Source organism: Microcaecilia unicolor, chromosome 13 (assembly GCF_901765095.1).
Source record: "Microcaecilia unicolor chromosome 13, aMicUni1.1, whole genome shotgun sequence".
Classification (NCBI taxonomy): Eukaryota; Metazoa; Chordata; class Amphibia; order Gymnophiona; family Siphonopidae; genus Microcaecilia; species Microcaecilia unicolor.
In genome coordinates, this window is record NC_044043.1 from 55,886,574 (window position 1) to 55,905,801 (window position 19,228).

Below are 19,228 nucleotides of genomic sequence, written 5' to 3' on the forward strand. Positions count from 1 at the left end.
GGGACTGTTAGATGTGGAGTGGAGGAGTGGCCTAGTGGTTAGAGCACCGGTCTTGCAATCCAGAGGTGGCCGGTTCAAATCCCGCTGCTGCTCCTTGTGATCTTGGGCAAGTCACTTAACCCTCTATTGCCTCAGGTACAAACTTAGATCGTGAGCCCTCCTGAGACAGAGAAATATCCAGAGTACCTGAATGTAACTCACCTTGAGCTACCACTGAAAAAGGTGTGAGCAAAATCCAAATAAATAAATAAATAAAAATAGATCATCAAGGAGCAAAAGGGACACTCAGGGAGCACAAGGCCATAGGGGGGAGACTGAATGAAAAATCTCAGTGAACCAGGAATGGATGGTACTGAAAGAACTGTTGCTGATCTGTAGTACCTAGACTGGAGAGTGATCGGAGAAATTACAGACTGGTAAGCCTGACTTCAGTTCTGGGCAAAACTGTGGTAAATTACTAAATACAGAGACAAACGTGATTTAATGAGAAAGATTCAGCCAAGGGAAGTCATGCCTCACCAATCTGCTTCATTTCTTTGAAGGTGTGAATTAACATGTGGATAAAGGTAAGCTGGTTGATGCAGTGTAACTAGATTTTCAGAACGCTTTTGACAAAGTCCCTCATGAAACGTTCTTGAGAAAATTAAAAAGCCGTGGAATAGGAGGCAATGTTCTTTGTGGATTAAGAACCAGTTAATAGATAGAAAACAGAGGGTAGGGTTAAATGGCCATTTTTCTCAGTGGAGGAGGGTGAATAGTGGAGTGCTGCGCCGCACCACGCCACAGGGATCTGTACTGGCACCAGTGCTATTTAACATGTTTATAAATGATCTGGAAATCGGAATGACAAGTGAGGTGATCAGATTTGCAGATGACACAAAGCTATTCAAAGTTGTTAAAACACAAGCAGACTGTGAATAATTGCAGGAAGACTTTAGGAAAACTTGAAGATTGGGCATCCAAATGGCAGATGAAATTTAATGTGGACAAATGCAGAGTGATGCACACTGGGAAGAATAATCCGAATCACAGTTACTTGAGGCTAGGGTCCACCTTAACAGCCAGCACCCAAGATAAAGATCTAGGTGTCATCCTAGACAATATGCTGAAATCTTCTGCCAGTGTGCGGCAGCAGCCAAAAAAGCAAACAGGATGCTAGGAGTTATTAGGAAAGGGATGGGAAATAAGAAAAAGAATATTATAATGCCTCTTTATTGCTCTATGGTGGGACCTTGCCTTGAGTATTGCGTTCAATTCTAGTCACTGTATCGAAAAAAAGATAGAATAAGAAAAGGTTCAAGTAAGGGTGACCAAAATGATAAAGGGGATGGAGTTTCTCTCATATGAGGAAAGGCTAAAGAGGTTAGGGCTCTTCGGCTTGGAAAAGAGATGACTGAGGGGGGATATGATAAAGGTCTACAAAATCCTGAGTGGTGTAAAATGGGTAAAAGGGAATTGATTTTCAAAAAGTAGAAAGACTAGGAGACACTCAATGAAATTACATGGAAATACTTTTAAAACGAATAGAAGGAAATATCTTTTCACTCAACAAATAGTTAAGCTCTGGAACTTGTCGCCGGAGGATGTGGTTAAAGCGGTTTGCATATCTGGTTTTAAAAAGGTTTGGATAAGTTCCTGGAGGAACAGTCCATAGTCTGCTATTGAGATAGACATGGGGAAGCCACTGCTTACCCTGGGATTGGTAGCATGGAATGTTGCTACTATTTGGGTTAGTGAATGATACATACCTGTAGCAGGTGTTCTCCGAGGACAGCAGGCTGATTGTTCTCACGACTGGGTGACGTCCGCGGCAGCCCCCACCAACCGGAAAAAAGCTTCGCGGGACGGTCGGCACGCAGGGCACGCCCACCGCGCATGCGCGGCCGTCTTCCCGCCCGTGCGCGACCGCTCCCGCCAGTTGAATGACTAGCAAAAGATGAAACACACAACTCCAAAGGGGAGGAGGGAGGGTAGGTGAGAACAATCAGCCTGCTGTCCTCGGAGAACACCTGCTACAGGTATGTATCATTCACTTTCTCCGAGGACAAGCAGGCTGCTTGTTCTCACGACTGGGGTATCCCTAGCTCTCAGGCTCACTCAAAACAAGAACCCAGGTCAATTGAACCTCGCAACGGCGAGGGTACAACAGAAAATTGACCTACGAAGAACAACTAACTGAGAGTGCAGCCTGACCAGAATAAATTCGGGTCCTGGAGGGTGGAGTTGGATTTACACCCCAAACAGATTCTGCAGCACCGACTGCCCGAACCGACTGTCGCGTCGGGTATCCTGCTGGAGGCAGTAATGTGATGTGAATGTGTGGACAGATGACCACATCGCAGCCTTGCAAATCTCTTCAATAGTGGCTGACTTCAAGTGGGCCACCGACGCTGCCATGGCTCTGACACTATGAGCCGTGACATGACCCTCAAGAGCCAGCCCAGCCTGGACGTAAGTGAAGGAAATGCAATCTGCTAGCCAATTGGAGATGGTGCGTTTCCCGACAGCGACCCCTAGCCTGTTAGGGTCGAAAGAAACAAACAATTGGGCGGACTGTCTGTGGGGCTGTGTCCGCTCCAAGTAGAAGGCCAATGCTCTCTTGCAGTCCAATGTGTGCAACTGACGTTCAGCAGGGCGGGTATGCGGCCTGGGGAAGAATGTTGGCAAGACAATTGACTGGTTAAGATGGAACTCCGACACCACCTTCGGCAGGAACTTTGGGTGGGTGCGGAGCACTACTCTGTTGTGATGAAATTTGGTATACGGAGCATGAGCTACCAAGGCTTGAAGCTCACTGACCCTACGAGCTGAAGTAACTGCCACCAAGAAAATGACCTTCCAGGTCAAGTACTTCAGATGGCAGGAATTCAGTGGCTCAAAAGGAGGTTTCATCAGCTGGGTGAGGACGACGTTGAGATCCCATGACACTGTAGGAGGCTTGATAGGGGGCTTTGACAAAAGCAAACCTCTCATGAATCGAACGACTAAAGGCTCTCCAGAGATGGCTTTACCTTCCACACGATAATGGTAAGCACTAATAGCACTAAGATGATTCCTTACTGAGTTGGTCTTGAGGCCAGACTCTGATAAGTGCAGAAGGTATTCAAGCAGGTTCTGTGCAGGGCAAGAACGAGGTTCTAGGGCTTTGCTCTCACACCAAACGACAAACCTCCTCCACTTGAAAAAGTAACTCTTTTTAGTGGAATCCTTCCTAGAGGCAAGCAAGACCCGGGAGACACCCTCAGACAGACCCAACGCAGCGAAGTCTACGCCCTCAACATCCAGGCCGTGAGAGCCAGGGATTGAAGGTTGGGGTGCAGCAACGCTCCGTCGTTCTGCGAAATGAGAGTCGGAAAACACTCCAATCTCCACGGTTCTTCTGAGGACAACTCCAGAAGAAGAGGGAACCAGATCTGACGGGGCCAAAAGGGCGCTATCAGAATCATGGTGCTGCGGTCTTGCTTGAGCTTCAGTAAGGTCTTCCCCACCAAAGGTATGGGAGGATAAGCATACAGGAGGCCGGTCCCCCAATGAAGGAGAAAGGCGTCCGACGCTAGCCTGCCGTGTGCCTGAAGTCTGGAACAGAACAGAGGCAGCTTGTGGTTGGTCTGAGAGGCGAAAAGGTCCACCGAGGGGGTGCCCCACGCTCGGAAGATCTTGCGTACCGCTCAGGCATGGAGAGACCACTCGTGCAGTTGCAATACTCTGCTCAGTCTGTCGGCCAGACTGTTGTTTACGCCTGCCAGGTACGTGGCTTGGAGGAGCATGCCGAAGTGACACGCCCAACGCCACATCCCGACGGCCTCCTGACACAGGGGGCGAGATCCGGTGCCCCCCTGCTTGTTGACGTAATACATTGCAACCTGATTGTCTGTCCGAATTTGGATAATTTGGCAGGACAGCCGATCTCTGAAAGCCTTCAGTGCGTTCCAGATCGCTCGGAGCTCCAGGAGGTTGATCTGCAGATCCTTTTCCTGGAGGGACCACAGACCCTGGGTGTGAAGCCCATCGACATGGGCTCCCCACCCCAGGCGAGATGCATCCGTCGTCAGCACTTTCGTGGGCTGCGGAATTTGGAATGGACGTCCCAGGGTCAAATTGGTCCGGATGGTCCACCAGAGCAGCGAAGTGCGGCAACTGGTGGAGAGGCGGATGACATCTTCTAGATTCCCGGTGGCTTGAAACCACTGGGAAGCTAGGGTCCATTGAGCAGATCTCATGTGAAGACGAGCCATGGGAGTCACATGAACTGTGGAGGCCATATGACCCAGAAGTCTCAACATCTGCCGAGCTGTGATCTGCTGAGACGCTCTGGTCTGCGAAGCCAGGGCCAAGAGATTGGTAGCCCTCGCTTCGGGAAGGTAGGCCTGAGCCGTCTGGGTATTCAGCAGCGCTCCTATGAATTCCAGAGACTGAGTAGGCTGGAGATGGGACTTTGGGTAATTTATCACAAACCCCAGCAGCTCCAGAAGTTGAATAGTGCACTGCATGGACCGGAGGGCTCCTGCCTCCGAGGTGCTCTTGACCAGCCAATCGTCGAGATATGGGAACACGTGCACTCCCAGCTTGCGTAGATACGCCGCCACCACCACGAGGCACTTTGTAAACACTCGTGGGGCAGAGGCGAGCCCAAAGGGCAGCACACAATACTGAAAGTGCCGTGCGCCCAGGCGGAATCTGAGATACTGTCTGTGAGCTGGCAGTATCGGGATGTGAGTGTATGCGTCCTTTAAATCCAGGGAACATAGCCAATCGTTTTTCTGAATCATTGGCAGAAGGGTGCCCAAGGAAAGCATCCTGAACTTTTCTTTGACCAGGAATTTGTTCAGGCCTCTCAGGTCTAGGATGGGACGCATCCCCCCTGTTTTCTTTTCCACAAGGAAGTACCTGGAATAGAATCCCTGCCCTTCCTGCCCGGGTGGTACGGGCTCGACCGCATTGGCGCTGAGAAGGGCGGAGAGTTCCTCTGCAAGTACCTGCTTGTGATGGGAGCTGAAAGACTGAGCTCCCGGAGGACAATTTGGAGGCAGGGAGGCCAAATTCAGGGCGTGTCCGCACCGCACTATTTGGAGAACCCACTGGTCGGAGGTTATGAGAGGCCACCTTTGGTGAAAAAATTTTAACCTCCCTCCGACCGGCAGATCGTCCGGTACGGACACTTGTAGGGCGGCTATGTTCCCGTGGATCCAGTCAAAAGCCCGTCCCCGGCTTTTGCTGTGGAGGCACAGGGGGCTGCTTAGGCGCACGCTGTTGACGAGAACGAGCGCGCTGGGGCTGTCCCTGTGCCTGATGAGGCCTTCGGGCCGGCTGGTTGTACCTACGCTTCGCAAAAGAATAGGGTGCAGCCTGCCGGGCCCGGGAAAAACGTCCACCTGTGGAGGTGGATGCTGAAGGCGCCCGGTGGGAGAGCTTGTCGAGAGCGGTTTCCCGCTGATGCAGTTGGTCCACCATCTGCTCGACCTTCTCGCCAAAAATGTTATCCCCCCGGCAAGGGACGTCGGCCAGTCTCTGCTGGGTGCGGTTGTCCAGGTCAGAGGCACGCAGCCATGAGAGCCTGCGCATCACTATACCTTGGGCCGCAGCACGAGAGGCCACGTCACAGGTGTCATAGATACCCCTGGACAGGAACTTTCTGCACGCCTTCAGCTGCCTGACCACCTCCTGATAAGGCCTGGACTGCTCCGGCGGGAGCTTCTCGACCAGGTCCGCCAGTTGTTGCACATAGGTCCGCATGTGAATGCTCATATAGAGCAGGTATGATTGGATGCGGGTCACGAGCATGGAGGATTGGTAGGCCTTCCTCCCAAACGAGTCCAGAGTGCGAGACTCCCGCCCCGGGGGCGCCGAGGCGGTATCCCTCGAACTCCGTGCCCTCTTGAGAGCAGAATCCACGACCGCCGAGTCATGGGGCAATTGGGGCCGCATTAACTCTGGGTCAGAGTGGATCCTGTACTGGGACTCTGCTTTCTTGGGAATGGTGGGGTTAGTTAATGGTCGCACCCAGTTCCGAAGCAGTGTCTCCTTGAGGACATTGTGCAGCGGTACCGTGGAGGACTCTCTAGGTGGTGATGGATAGTCGAGGACCTCGAGCATCTCGGCCCTCGGCTCTTCCACAGAGACCACGGGAAAGGGAATGCTGATAGACATATCCCGCACAAAGGAGGCAAAGGAGAGACTCTCAGGAGGCGAGAGCTTCCTCTCCGGTGAAGGCGTGGGGTCCGAGGGAAGGCCCGTAGACTCCTCTGAGGAGAAATATCTAGGGTCCTCCTCTTCCCCCCACGAGTCCTCATCCTCGGTATCGGACATAAGCTCATGTAGCTGAGTCCTGAACCGGGCCCGGCTCGACGTCGAGGCACCAAGGTCTCGGTGTCGTCGAGCGATGGGCTCCCGCGTCGGCGGGGACGGAGCTCCCTCCATCGACGTCGACGGGGACTCCACCTGCGTGGCGGTCGAGACCGGCACCGCAAGCAGCGGCGGTGTCGACTGCCCCGGCGCCAGGCTAGAGCTCGCCGGCGCCACAGTCATCGGCGGCACAGCCTGGCGCATCAGCCCTTCCAGGATCCCCGGAAGGATGGCTCTGAGGCACTCGTCCAGGCCCGCTGCCGGGAAAGGCGGTGGGGCCGGTAGGGGTGTCGGTGCCAGAATCTGATGGGAGCCAGGAGACGACACCGAGGTGCCGGGACCCTGTTGCGTCGGCACCTCTATCACCGACGGGGATCTCTCCTCTCGATGGAGACGCTTCGGCGTCGACTCCTCTCCGATATGCATCGAGGGCGACCGGTGACGGCGCTTCTTATCCTTCTTCCGATGCCCGTCACCGGTGCCGGGAGGCATGGAGGAGGAGGATGACGATCCCCCTCGGTCTCGAGGGACCGGGTCAGACAGGGTTCGGTCCCGTGGGCCATGGGCTGAGGGAGTGACCGGGGCCGACTGCCCACGCGGCCTCTCACCTCTACCCTCACCGGCGGACCGGCGGGCCGACGGGACCTGTTCTCCTGGGGTCGATGCCATCGGTGCCGATGTCTCGGGCATCGATACCGGTACCGAAGGGCCGGGCGTCGATACCGATGCCGTCGAGGTCGACGTCGAGGGGCCGGCGCAAGTTCCAAAAATACGGTCCCGTTGAACTTGCCTCGCAACCTGAGTCCGTTTCCGGAGACCGAGACACAGGGGACACGACTTGAAATTGTGCTCCGGCCCGAGGCACTGGAGGCACCAAGCGTGGGTGTCGGTCTGCGAGATGGGCCGGCCGCACCGACCACACTTCTTAAATCCACTCGGGACCTTCGAGGACATCGACGGAAAAATCGCGTCGGCGAAATTAAAGTCGTCGATGGTGGCAGAAATCACACCTCGAAAAAGAAACGATTGTGCGGCCACTAGGCTGCAACGCAACGTCCCCGCTGGAAGCGAGGGAAAATGGGAGCGCGTGCTCCTTTTTTTTTTTTTTTTTTTTTTGAAAAGAAACGAGGAGCGCGCGGCAACTAAACAAAAGAAGAAATAAAAGAAGTTTGCGTAAACGCGACGGTTTTCCGCTGAAGAAGAGAGAGCGGCACAGGCACGACTCTCTCCAGGCGCGGAAAAAAAGGAACTGGCGGGAGCGGTCGCGCACGGGCGGGAAGACGGCCGCGCATGCGCGGTGGGCGTGCCCTGCGTGCCGACCGTCCCGCGAAGCTTTTTTCCGGTTGGTGGGGGCTGCCGCGGACGTCACCCAGTCGTGAGAACAAGCAGCCTGCTTGTCCTCGGAGAACTCTCAGGTACTTGTTATCTGGATTGGTCACTGTTGGAAACAGGATACTGGGCCAGATGGACCATTGATCTGCCCCAGTATGGCTATTCTTATGTTCAGTACTGACCCTAATGCTCATATCATTCCCAGTTGAGACACGAAGAGGGACTTTATCCAGGGCCAGGCCAAGGGTACCTGACACCTAGGCAAACCTTCAGCTGTTCCCTCCCTCTGTGGCAAAAGACCCTTATCTATTTCCTCAACGGTGTACAACATCTCTCCTTCACTTCCCTCCCCATGCCCCAAGTTGTCCTTCATCTCCCCTTCACTTCTTTACCCCCTCCCCCAAGGTGTTCTCAATTTCCCCTTTGCTTCCCTATTCCTCTCCAAGGTGTCCATCATCTCCCCCTCTTCTTTAGTGACTGCTACCTCTGTCCTTCACTTAAGGCTACTGTTGCAAACTACAAATGACCACACTGGCAGGCCTTTGAGCTCCATGTGCACTTTTCACCTGCTGAGTCCCGCCCTCTTTGACACAAACTTTCTGACAGAGGGGGCACAACACAGCAGGAATGAGGGGCTCAAAAGGACCTCTGTTGCACTGCTGCCGACTGTGGATTTAAGCACTCTTCTCTCTGATACTGTCTTGCTGGGTATGCTGGAACCATGCTACTGCCCCAGAAGTCTTCTGCACTAGGCAGGTGCCTAGTCTGGCTAGTAGCAGGGCCAGCCCTGATTTTATCCAGTGGACACTTTCTGCCCTGCTAAGACCATGCATAAGAATTATTACATTTCACCTTTAGCTATCAATTTCCACCAAGTTAGATGGCTCTTCAAGGATGCAAGAGCAGGTCTAGTTTTAATACAGACTTCTAGGTTTTAACATTACAGATTCCAGGGGTGGGGCAGAATGGTCCTTGCTCACTGCAGCATAACTTACCGTCCTTATTGCTGGTGACAGGAATGTTGTGCACAGTCCTCAGTTTGAAGCAGGACCCTGTGAGCACTTGCAGCTCTACTGAACTAAGCACAAAGGCCTGAAGATCTAAGGAGAAAAGAGAAAGGTGCACAGTTAACCTCTTATCAGTTAGGAACCATAGGCTGCTATCCATCTCCCTCTAGTGGGCAGCAAATAGAACTGCAGCTGACTTAACTGGACAAAAAAAAGGCCCTGGGCAAAGTCTGCTTTCATTCTTCCCTTTTTGGGGTCACAGACTGACTCAAACGGCAGTATAGCACCCCTTCCAGCTTGGTGCCCTAGGCAGTTGTTCTTCTTTCCCACCCCATGTGATGGCTTTGCCAATAATCCCATTCCATGGATCTTTCAATTAAAAAGATGCCACTTTCATATGACAAAATATCTGAGTTCCATAAACTTATTAGGGACCAGTTTTCAAACCCTATAGGAATCTACAAGTTAAGACTCCCTGTGTAATTTCCCTCTGAAACTTCAGGGCGGCAGAGACCGTAGGTGGTTGTATGTTCTTTAAAAGATACATACTCCCTGCATTTATCCTGTCTCCACTCCTTTCCTTAATGGCACGACAAGCAAACTTTTAGCTGCTGAGGAGAGGGCAAGTTCCAGCCTGGGAATTTCATCCAAGTAACTGCTCAGAGCCCAATATTCAAACATGCATATCACATTAGGCTTCTAAGAAGTTGTTCATTTTCAGACAAACTTAGGAACCTACATGTCAGGTTGAAAATAGGCACCAAAGTTTAGTGTAAAACTAAGGCTCCTAAACACAGGACAGCTACAGTCTTCTTACTTCTGCCAACCCGCCGTCGCCTACCTTTGCTGGTGGGGGACCCCAACCCCCCGCCAGCCGAGGTCCTCCTCGCAAAAGGTTTCCTTCTGTTTATGACGTCCTGCACGTGCAGGATGTCAAAAACAGAAGGAAGCCTTTTGCGAGGAGGACCTCGGCTGGTGGTGGGGGGGGGGGGGGGGGGGAGGGGGGTTGGGGTCCCGTACGTGCAGGACGTCAGAAACAAAAGGAAGCCTTTTGCGAGGAGGCCCTCGGCTGGCGGGGGGTTGGGGTCACCCGCCAGCAAAGGTAGGCGACAGCGGGTTGGCAGCGGGAGGGGTCGACAATGACTGGCGGGTGGTGTCAGTGGCAATGGCGGGGAGGAGCTAAAATGTGCCCCCCTCACCTCAGGCTCTGGACCCCCCTCCTGCCGGTCTGGCTACACCCCTGGTATCACGGGAAAATGTTTGTTTTGACAGATCTAGGTGCCTGTATCTTCTGAATCTCAGCCTACTAGTTACCAGGGCAAATTTGAACACTGCCTTCATTTCTACAGAGAAGTGGATTCCTGCCATTTACCTCTCTGTGCACTAGAAATTACATTTTATTTTATAAGCAGAAGGATTCTTTGCATTTCTGAACAAACATGTGTGATTGTGTGTACATAAACGAAGCTCCTTACTGAAGTCTCCATTAGGATTTGGGGTCATTCCCAGGGCAGTGAGCTGATCCAATAGGTGACCACGTGCACACAAATACCTGCGTGCAGGTGGGAGACCCTGAAATCTGCTCAGACATACTGAGGTGGGTGTTCTCATGCAGTCCTCACCCTTTTTCTGAAGTTTTTGGATAGCTTCTCTCCATTCTGATCTCTCATAATCTGATGAGAGCAGGAACAGGTAACTCTACAAAAAGGAGAAACAGCAATCAAGCATGAAGCTGACAAAATTGCAGCACGTCTATCGCCATCCCTGTGAGGATTACTCATTAAAAGCAAAAATATATATATATAGACAAGAGGATGGTGGCATATTTACAAACTAAGCTATTCACTGAGGTATGGGCTTTCAAGGACAAGAGTCCCAATTTGTTAGATGTATGAAATACAGTTCAGGAGGAGCTGGATATAAGATAAAAGTGCATCTGGTGCAAGCTGTCACTTGAGGAACTATGTAGTTCAACTGAATATTCTAACAGAAGAGGGGGAAAAAAAAAGAGCTAGCCAAAATAAACAGCATATTTGTATCCGTTGTAATGCAATGTTTTATGAAGTTTAGCACAATCCAGGGAAGGGAAGTCTGTGTGCATTGACTCAGAACAATACAAAGTATCCAAAAGTAACATTCGACAACAAGAACTGTTCACACATTATTACCTCAGTTCTAAAAGGAATCCATTCCTTTATTTCTTTAGGCTTCTGCAAAGCTGGACACCCCAGCAGCATCTCATCTCCATAAGACTGGCTGTAATTACTATTCTTTATAAGCTACCTGGCCATTGTAGCTTAGCGGTTAGAGCACTGGGCTTGCCAACAAGGGAATCCTGGTTCGAATCCCATCAACTACAAACTAAAGGCTTCTTTGACAAAGCCACACTTCCTCTCATTTGCCATGTGGGGATTGCTAGTCCAGCTTTGTTAAAGAAGCCCTTAGATGTAAGCCTTCCAGGAACAGGGAAATACCTAGCGAGCTAAATCTAAGACAATAGTATATCCAGCACCATGTGTGAAAAAGGAAGTAGTAATTAGGGATAGGCACCCAGTAAAATTGTGTGTGTTCCTTTGGAAATTTTTTTTTTCTGTCGAATGTTAATTGTGTGCCCTCTTTCCCAACAGGGTGTGCACACACATTAAGAGGAGGGCGCACTGGTAGATGGCATTCGTTTCAAATGACAGCCCACCCCTAGGAGTAATATCACTAATAGCCACCAGAGGGAACAAAGATCCCAGAATCCTCACTGGAAAAAAAGAGAACCCTGGGGTGGGGAGCAGGGAGGCTGAGCATCAGGGCAGTTCCTGAACATAATGGCACTGAAAGTAAGAGTCGCTCTTAGCAGTTTTGGGCTTGTAGACTCACAAATTTAAAAAAAAAAAAAAAAAGATAACGTGATGCTCTCACCCCCACTCCCACCTGGTGCTCAGGCCAGTTGCCTATCCCTTGCAATGTCTCTACTAAGCATATCGGTGGCACAGTTGAACAGATTCCTGGGGGTTGCAGCATCCACGGCATAATGGGCAGAGTCCCTGGACAGTATCTTTGGCATAGTCTTAGGGTCCTGGGGCTCCAATATTATATCTCACCTTCTCATTCTTGTTGTGTATTCGGAAAGGGATGGTAGGGGTGTTCAGTAGTAGCCAAGATTCATGCTCAAACATCTTCTTCTTCAGCCGCTCAATGGCTCGGCTCTGCCCTCTGCTGGCCTTCTACAGAAACAGACAGACTCTATCACACTTCTTTACAAAACTTTCTTTCCTAGTGGTAACTCCATTTGGTAATGGGAGACCTTACATAGTAATATAGTAACATAGTAGATGACGGCAGAAAAAGACCTGCATGGTCCATCCAGTCTGCCCAATAAGATAAACTCATATGTGCTACTTTTTGTGTATACCTTACCTTGATTTGTACCTGTCCTTTTCAGGGCACAGACCGTGTAAGTCTGCCCAGCACTATCCCTGCCTCCCAACCACCAGCCCCGCCTCCCACCACCGGCTCTGGCACAGACCGTATAAGTCTGCCCAGCACTATCCCCGCCTCCCGCCACCAGCTCTGCCACCCAATCTCGGCTAAACTCCTTAGGATCCTTAGCCGAGATTGGGTGGCAGAGCCGGTGGCGGGAGGCGGGGCTCTGCCCTCTGCTGGCCTTCTACAGAAACAGACAGACTCTATCACACTTCTTTACAAAACTTTCTTTCCTAGTGGTAACTCCATTTGGTAATGGGAGACCTTACATAGTAATATAGTAACATAGTAGATGACGGCAGAAAAAGACCTGCATGGTCCATCCAGTCTGCCCAATAAGATAAACTCATATGTGCTACTTTTTGTGTATACCTTACCTTGATTTGTACCTGTCCTTTTCAGGGCACAGACCGTGTAAGTCTGCCCAGCACTATCCCTGCCTCCCAACCACCAGCCCCGCCTCCCACCACCGGCTCTGGCACAGACCGTATAAGTCTGCCCAGCACTATCCCCGCCTCCCGCCACCAGCTCTGCCACCCAATCTCGACTAAACTCCTTAGGATCCTTAGCCGAGATTGGGTGGCAGAGCCGGTGGCGGGAGGCGGGGCTCTGCCCTCTGCTGGCCTTCTACAGAAACAGACAGACTCTATCACACTTCTTTACAAAACTTTCTTTCCTAGTGGTAACTCCATTTGGTAAAGGGAGACCTTAAGGAGCTCATAGCCAATATACCAAACTCTTACTGATCTATGCATAAGCTGAGAGGTTCAAGTTTACCTTTGACAGAATGGTTTCTATATTTTCAGGTGAATGTGATATACATAAAGCTTCTTTGGTTTAGGTGTTTGTAAATTTAGATATTTATTTTCCAGTTGATTAGTGGTTCTTTGAGGAAACAAAATATATCAGTGTTTTCATGCTACAGAACTATTTCTGGATACCTGTCCCAGTTCAATCAAATTTGTTTAAACATTTCTAATCTGCCCAATTAGTACAATGAAAAGTATAAAGAAAAAAAATCATATTATCTAAACCGCACTATGCTAAAGGTCAGCCTTCAGCTGCTTCTTAAATGAATAACTTGTTGAATTTGGGGGGGGGGGGGGGGGAGGCTGAGCCTAAAATGGAGGGGGGAACACAATTTTGCCCTGCCCCCACCCTGCTCACAGTAATGCTACTGTTTTCTTAAATGACTGAGCACAGGTGGCAAGTTATTCCACTCAAGAGGACAAGCAAGAGCAAAAACTCCCTGTCAGCTCAGGTATTTGGGGGCTGGGGGGGGGGGTACAGAGAACAGGGTGGGGGAGGGGCAAATGTTTGTTGCCCCCTCCATTTTAGGCTCCTCCCCCCCAATTCAACATCTGGCTTTACTTCTGATCAGTTAAAACCTAAAATCAGAAGATGCTCCAATTATGAATCTGTATGAAAGATGAGCAAATGATCAGTAGCTCAGGCTGACGCCTGGACACAAGGTGCTGCTTCTCAGATGTTTCAAGCTCGCACTAATAATTCAACTTCTTTGTATGAGCTAGCACAATCCTGAAACTTTCCCTCTCCCCCTTTACTGGCCCTTTCTCTCCCTCTCATTGTTGTATTTTTCCCCCCACATCTTTCATCCCTTTGTCCCCTGCTTTTTATGCTGATTGTATTTCATTGCTTCCTTTTCACTGGTTTTAAACTGTAAACCACTAGCTGCATTCATCCCTACTGGCATTATAATCAAGCACCTGTGAATAAAAACATAACTACAATGAACAGATACGAACTCTTCCTCGTCATCTGAAGCTTGAATGCGTCTTTCCCAGGGCTGATCAACATCAGCACAACAGGGAAGGGGGCCCCAAAGCTTGCCTGCACATTATGCTTTCTTCAGCTGTAGGCAGGTTTGGGCCCCCCTTGTGGCATTAGCGTCCAAAGCAATTGCCCTGTGTCACCTCCTAAAGCCAACCCCGGCACGTCCCAGTGCATTTTATCGCTACAAGCACCAGCAGCACGAGGAGTGATAAGCAGCAGCCAATCAGCCCTCAGAGCTGGGTCTTTGGAAGGCTCACCTTCTCCTTCTGGATCTCACTTTTAATGGCAGAGATCTTGCTTTTTACATCCTCAATCTCATGCTCAGGGACCATGTGGACCTGTGGGGTGGGCTCCAGCTCCTCTGGGGAGGGGAAAACCAGGTCAGCCAGGGGGATGTACCATTTACAGTCATACTGCTGGTGTCTCCTAAGCCAAAACAAGGGATTAAGAGAAGAGTCAGCGCATTATCCAAAACACGGCAAGAAGTTTCTGCTCCTCCCCTCAGAATACCTAAAAACTGTGAGGGGAAAACAATTGGTCCGATTTAGTAATCTAGAGGTGATAAGAGTCTGTATCCCTCCCTCAAAGCCTTCAGCCAGTCCTGATGGTGAAAAGACTCCTTATGATACAAAAAGCCCTGCTAGAAACAAAGCAGAGGTGGGAAGACTTTCTGTAGACCTGTTGAAACTTCTCCAGGTGAGGCTCGGAATTGCACAAACAGTTTCACATTCAGCTTATACTGAGCAAAACCATCAGGCACTTATGGGAAAAATAACATTTCCACCCCTGAAGGGGATCGTCAGAGTAAAAGAACATTTGTAGACCTGTATAAATTTACATGTGAATATCACAGAAGACAGCCTTCCTAAGGGTCTGACGATCAAAAGTAAATGCAGGCACTAGGGGCCACTAGAGCCGGACAAGACCCCGCATTTACACAGTGCCCAGGTTCAGAGGGTTGTCAGGCACAAGCGCACAGGGAATACCCGCTCTCCAGTATTCCACCCGTATGATTTATTTTATTTATTTATTTTTGTTACATTTGTACCCCGCGCTTTCCCACTCATGGCAGGCTCAATGCGGCTTACATATACAGGTACTTATTTGTACCTGGGGCAATGGAGGATTAAGTGACTTGCCCAGAGTCACAAGGAGCTGCCTGTGCCTGAAGTGGGAATCAAACTCAGTTCCCCAGGACCAAAGTCCACCACCCTAACCACTAGGCCACTCCTCCACTCTGTTTGCTCTGATCGTACAGGCCGAACAGCACTTTAGCCCTATGCCAGCTCATAGCTGGCGTTAGGGTTAAGGTTCTTCCTCCCCTCCCCATCCCCCGGTCCATGCTACGCAGCCCCGGCTGTCACTGTCAGCCTGGGTAGCAACCGTCATTCCTGGGGGGGGGGGGTCAAGTGGACCCCCAGACCCCCCAATGGCTGAAGCCCTGGTGACCTAGTGTCCCCCCAGGCCCCCAATGGCTGAGGCCCTGGTGAACTAGTGCCCCCTAAGCCCTCACACCTGTCTCCAGACAGTGACAAGAGGGGCTGGAGATCTGTCATACCTCCAGCCCCCTGACACCCCCTAAAAACAAGGGCACAGGGTGCTGGAGATCCAGTGGATCCCTAGCCCCCCTAACCTTCCCCTCCCCAAAAAAATCCCTGGTGGCCTAGTGGGCTACATACCCCACACCCACCCACCCTGGTGATCTAGCGGCCCCTCCTCCCCTCCTACCATATGGGAAGCCCCGTACAGTGCATCCCAGGATGCCCTGGACAGGGCAGGGTGCCGCTATTTTGGAGGTGACGCTGGAAAAGGAAGGAGTGCTACTCCCTCCTCCATTACACAAGGAGGTACGGGGGGAGGAGGGGGCCACTAGACCACCAAGGCAAATGGAGGGTGGGGTATGTAGCCCACTGGGCCACCAGGGATTTTTTTGGAGGTGTCAGGGGGGTGGAGATCCACCAGATCTCCAGCCCTGTGCCCTTGTGTCATGGGGGGTCGGGGGGGGGGGGGGCTTTGCAGGGGCACTAGGCCACCAGGGCCTTGCTTTGGAGGAGTCCCACAGACCTCCATCCCCTGTTTGTCAGGTCCTGGCTTTTGACAGCCTGGACCTGTCAAACAAGTGTGGGTGGATTGTGCCCAAGAACTGATCATCGGGGAGTTAATTCCCCATGCTGTTCCAGTGCTATTTTTAGGGCGCTATTTCGGAACAGCACGGGGCCTATGTTTCTTATCAGTGAGGTAATCCAACATGGAAAGACCCAAATAGATGTAAAAAAAAGAAAGATGAATTGTAAAAATAAATAAATAAATAAATAAATAAATTCAACGTGATCATTACATTTTTAAATCCATGATTACACCAAGAGGCTTTCAAAACCTAACAATCAGAAAGCAAACTGTCTGAGGGCCAGATGCACAAAGCCTATCAGGCCACCAACGTGTTTTTTTAGACTGGTTCCAGCTGGTTTAGCAACCATGGGAGATGAACAAAGGAGCTCTGTGGGCTTTTTACAGTGTGCGGCAGCAGACAACAGGAATCCTATGCAAATCTATTTAAATGAGCTGTTAAGCATTCAAATGTGCATTCCGAGTGATGCACAGAAGCAGCCCCTATACTGTGGAAATTTTAACAGGAGGTCTGGAGCCGTCGGTCCTTTGCAGTATTGTTGCAGGTAATCCACAGCTCAGTATCTCCAGGGTCCTCTGCCATCCTGCCCACTTCATTCACCAGTGGGGCCATTAATTTATTGCCCCATGTGCCCCTCACAACCCCCCAACCTCCAGTGCAAAAAGCCCCAGTGGTCCGGTGGACCCTGACCCCCCCCCCAACAACCCCGAACTCCCTCCCACCTCCCCCAAGGTTACAAAGGCCCTGGTGGTCTAGTGACACCCCCCCCCCCCCCCGTACCTAAAAAAAGATGGAGGCAGGAGGGCAGGAGCAATACCTCCCATCCTCCTGCCTTGGGGCCCGCCCTGCACAAAATCATGTGCCTGGTGCACCCTGGGATTAACTGTGTGGGGCTAAGTGTCATATAAGGATTGGTTTTATCCATAAGATTACAACAAAATGTTTCAACATACAAAAAAATGCTGACTGATTTTTATTCTGTAGCCTTGTGCCCATCCCCCGAGTCCTCCAGTCCTAGATGTGATTGGCTCTGGCCACCCTGTCATGGGAGGGGCATGAATGGCACAAAGGGAGAGGGTCTTACAACACACCTGTGATGCTTCATATGGACTGTGCAGGTGGAGGAAAACAGGAAATTCCAGGATTACTACATCTCCTCTGGGATACTGGCTGCCTCCCTCAATTCTATGGCACATTCAGAAGTTGAGAACTTGGCAGTGCATACAGAGTTCTGACAAGGGCAACAGGCTACAGCAGCATCAGTAATCCCACCTTCAGCCTGAGCAGCAGCAGAGGCATCATCAGAAGTTAATTAATGAGGACATGTCAGGCTTACCCTACAGACGTCTTCTTCAGTTTGGCACAGAGGAGGAGGTCAGTGAAGAGGAAAACATGCCTTAACTTCCGAGAACCCTCAGACAGCTCCACCAGGAAACCATCCCTTACCAGCTGCCGTGTCTGCACAGAAGAAACCATGACAGCAAGCAAAGACAGAAACTTCAGACCTGCTGCACTGTCCCCAACGCGTGGTCACCTGCTGACTTAGACTATCGCACTGACAAGTCACTAGTAACCTCCTATGGCCATCCCTCTTCCCTTCCTCATTCCTCCATTCTCTGGTCACAAATTCAGAACTATGTCATGATCCCATCACCCGCCTGCTCCAAAGTGGCCAAAAAAAGTGAAAATATGCAACAGCAAGGAACATCAGAATGAGCCCAAGACCGTCTGCAGGCTACAGTTCCAACCAACGGCAAAAACCACAATCCTGCAGGTTTCCCCAAGAGTTATCATTGATTACAGTTCTATCTCATGGGCAACCACAGTCTTGCAGACCTCACTGCGGCAGTCCCAGGAACCTTGTACCTGAAGATTCTGAACTCATGCAACAGATTTTGTGAGTACAGAAGTGGGGTATCCTACTTTACAGCCAGTATCCTAGGCTTGGGTGGGCTTCTGTGGTAACTGTCAGTTACAGTGACTGCTACTGCTGAGACAAATTCCAAAAGGACACCACAAGCCTCTTACCTCTCCTTTTGGGGTGGTGATGGCGGTTCTTCGAGGATCAATGTCCTCATTGATACTAGACAGAAAGTTCTGGGAGATGCGAAGAGCGTCCTGGAGCAAAGGGTAATCTGGGTGATCTGTTGGAGTATGTTTGAGGAGATCCTGGGAAAGATTCAGTATAGGGGGGATTACAAGAAGAAAATGCAAATTTCTGACTTGTCTACTACTTGCAACAGGCAGCGATATGAATGTCAGAACCCAGAGGACACAAGATTTCAAAGATGAAAAGCCTGATGGTACAAACTGAAACCCAGTAAGAAGGAAGACCATGTGAACAGATCATGACATACAAAATGCAGCCATCTAAGGGGTAGAACTCAAGAAGCAAAAATTAAGGGCCGGTGTTCAAACAGTTATATGTTCGGTGACTGGTGAACATATAACTCCACTGATTCAACCTAGGTGCTAGGATGATGGGCACTGAGTGCAATTTCTATAATGACTGTTCCACAACTGCTCTTATAGAATACTAGCGTCTAAGGTGTCAACATTTACGCCATGTCAAAGGCTGGTGAAAGTACTTGCACCTTACTGTTGGCAGTTAGGCACATAACCCTAAGTATTCTATAGCCTGTGCATGTAACTCAGATGCGTCCATGACCCGCCCCACCCTCCCAGAAGTTGTGTGCAACAGAAATTACATGTGCGGCTTTTTAGAATAACGACTAAGGTCAGTTGCGCGTGCAATTACCAATTGGTATCAATTACCACCAGTTAACACCGATTTAAGCCAATAACTACAATTAACAGCCAATTATTAAATTAAGCTGCAAGTGCAAATGACTTTGAGAGCCAAACATAACATCAGGAACTCAGTTGTACAGAATTTGGTTAGTGTATCTGGGTTTAAAAAAGGTTTGGACAAGTTCCTGGAGGAAAAGTCCATAGTTTGTTATTGAGATGGACATGGGGAAGTCACTGCTTGCCCTGGGATTGGTAGCATGGAACGTTGCTACTATCTGGGATTCTGCCAGGTACTTGTGGCGGACTGGCCACTGTTGGAAGCAGGATACTGGGCTAGATGGACCATTGGTCTGACCCAGTGTGGCTATTCATATGTTCTTAACTGTGGACCTATACTAGT

At 50.4% G+C, this 19,228-nt stretch overlaps 1 protein-coding gene across 3 annotated transcripts in view; it reads right to left on the reverse strand.

Annotated features, from left to right (window-relative positions):
* ABR (ABR activator of RhoGEF and GTPase) overlaps window positions 1-19,228 on the reverse strand; it is a 279,174-nt gene that overhangs the window by 75,343 nt on the left and 184,603 nt on the right. For all 3 annotated transcript variants that reach the window (XM_030186114.1, XM_030186115.1, XM_030186116.1), the window contains 6 exons: window positions 18,106-18,246; window positions 17,414-17,535; window positions 14,207-14,375; window positions 11,774-11,896; window positions 10,304-10,379; window positions 8,670-8,774 (listed from right to left, as the gene is read on the reverse strand). In XM_030186114.1, coding sequence (XP_030041974.1) covers window positions 8,670-8,774; window positions 10,304-10,379; window positions 11,774-11,896; window positions 14,207-14,375; window positions 17,414-17,535; window positions 18,106-18,246 — 736 coding nt within the window. The remainder of the gene's footprint in view (window positions 1-8,669; window positions 8,775-10,303; window positions 10,380-11,773; window positions 11,897-14,206; window positions 14,376-17,413; window positions 17,536-18,105; window positions 18,247-19,228) is intronic.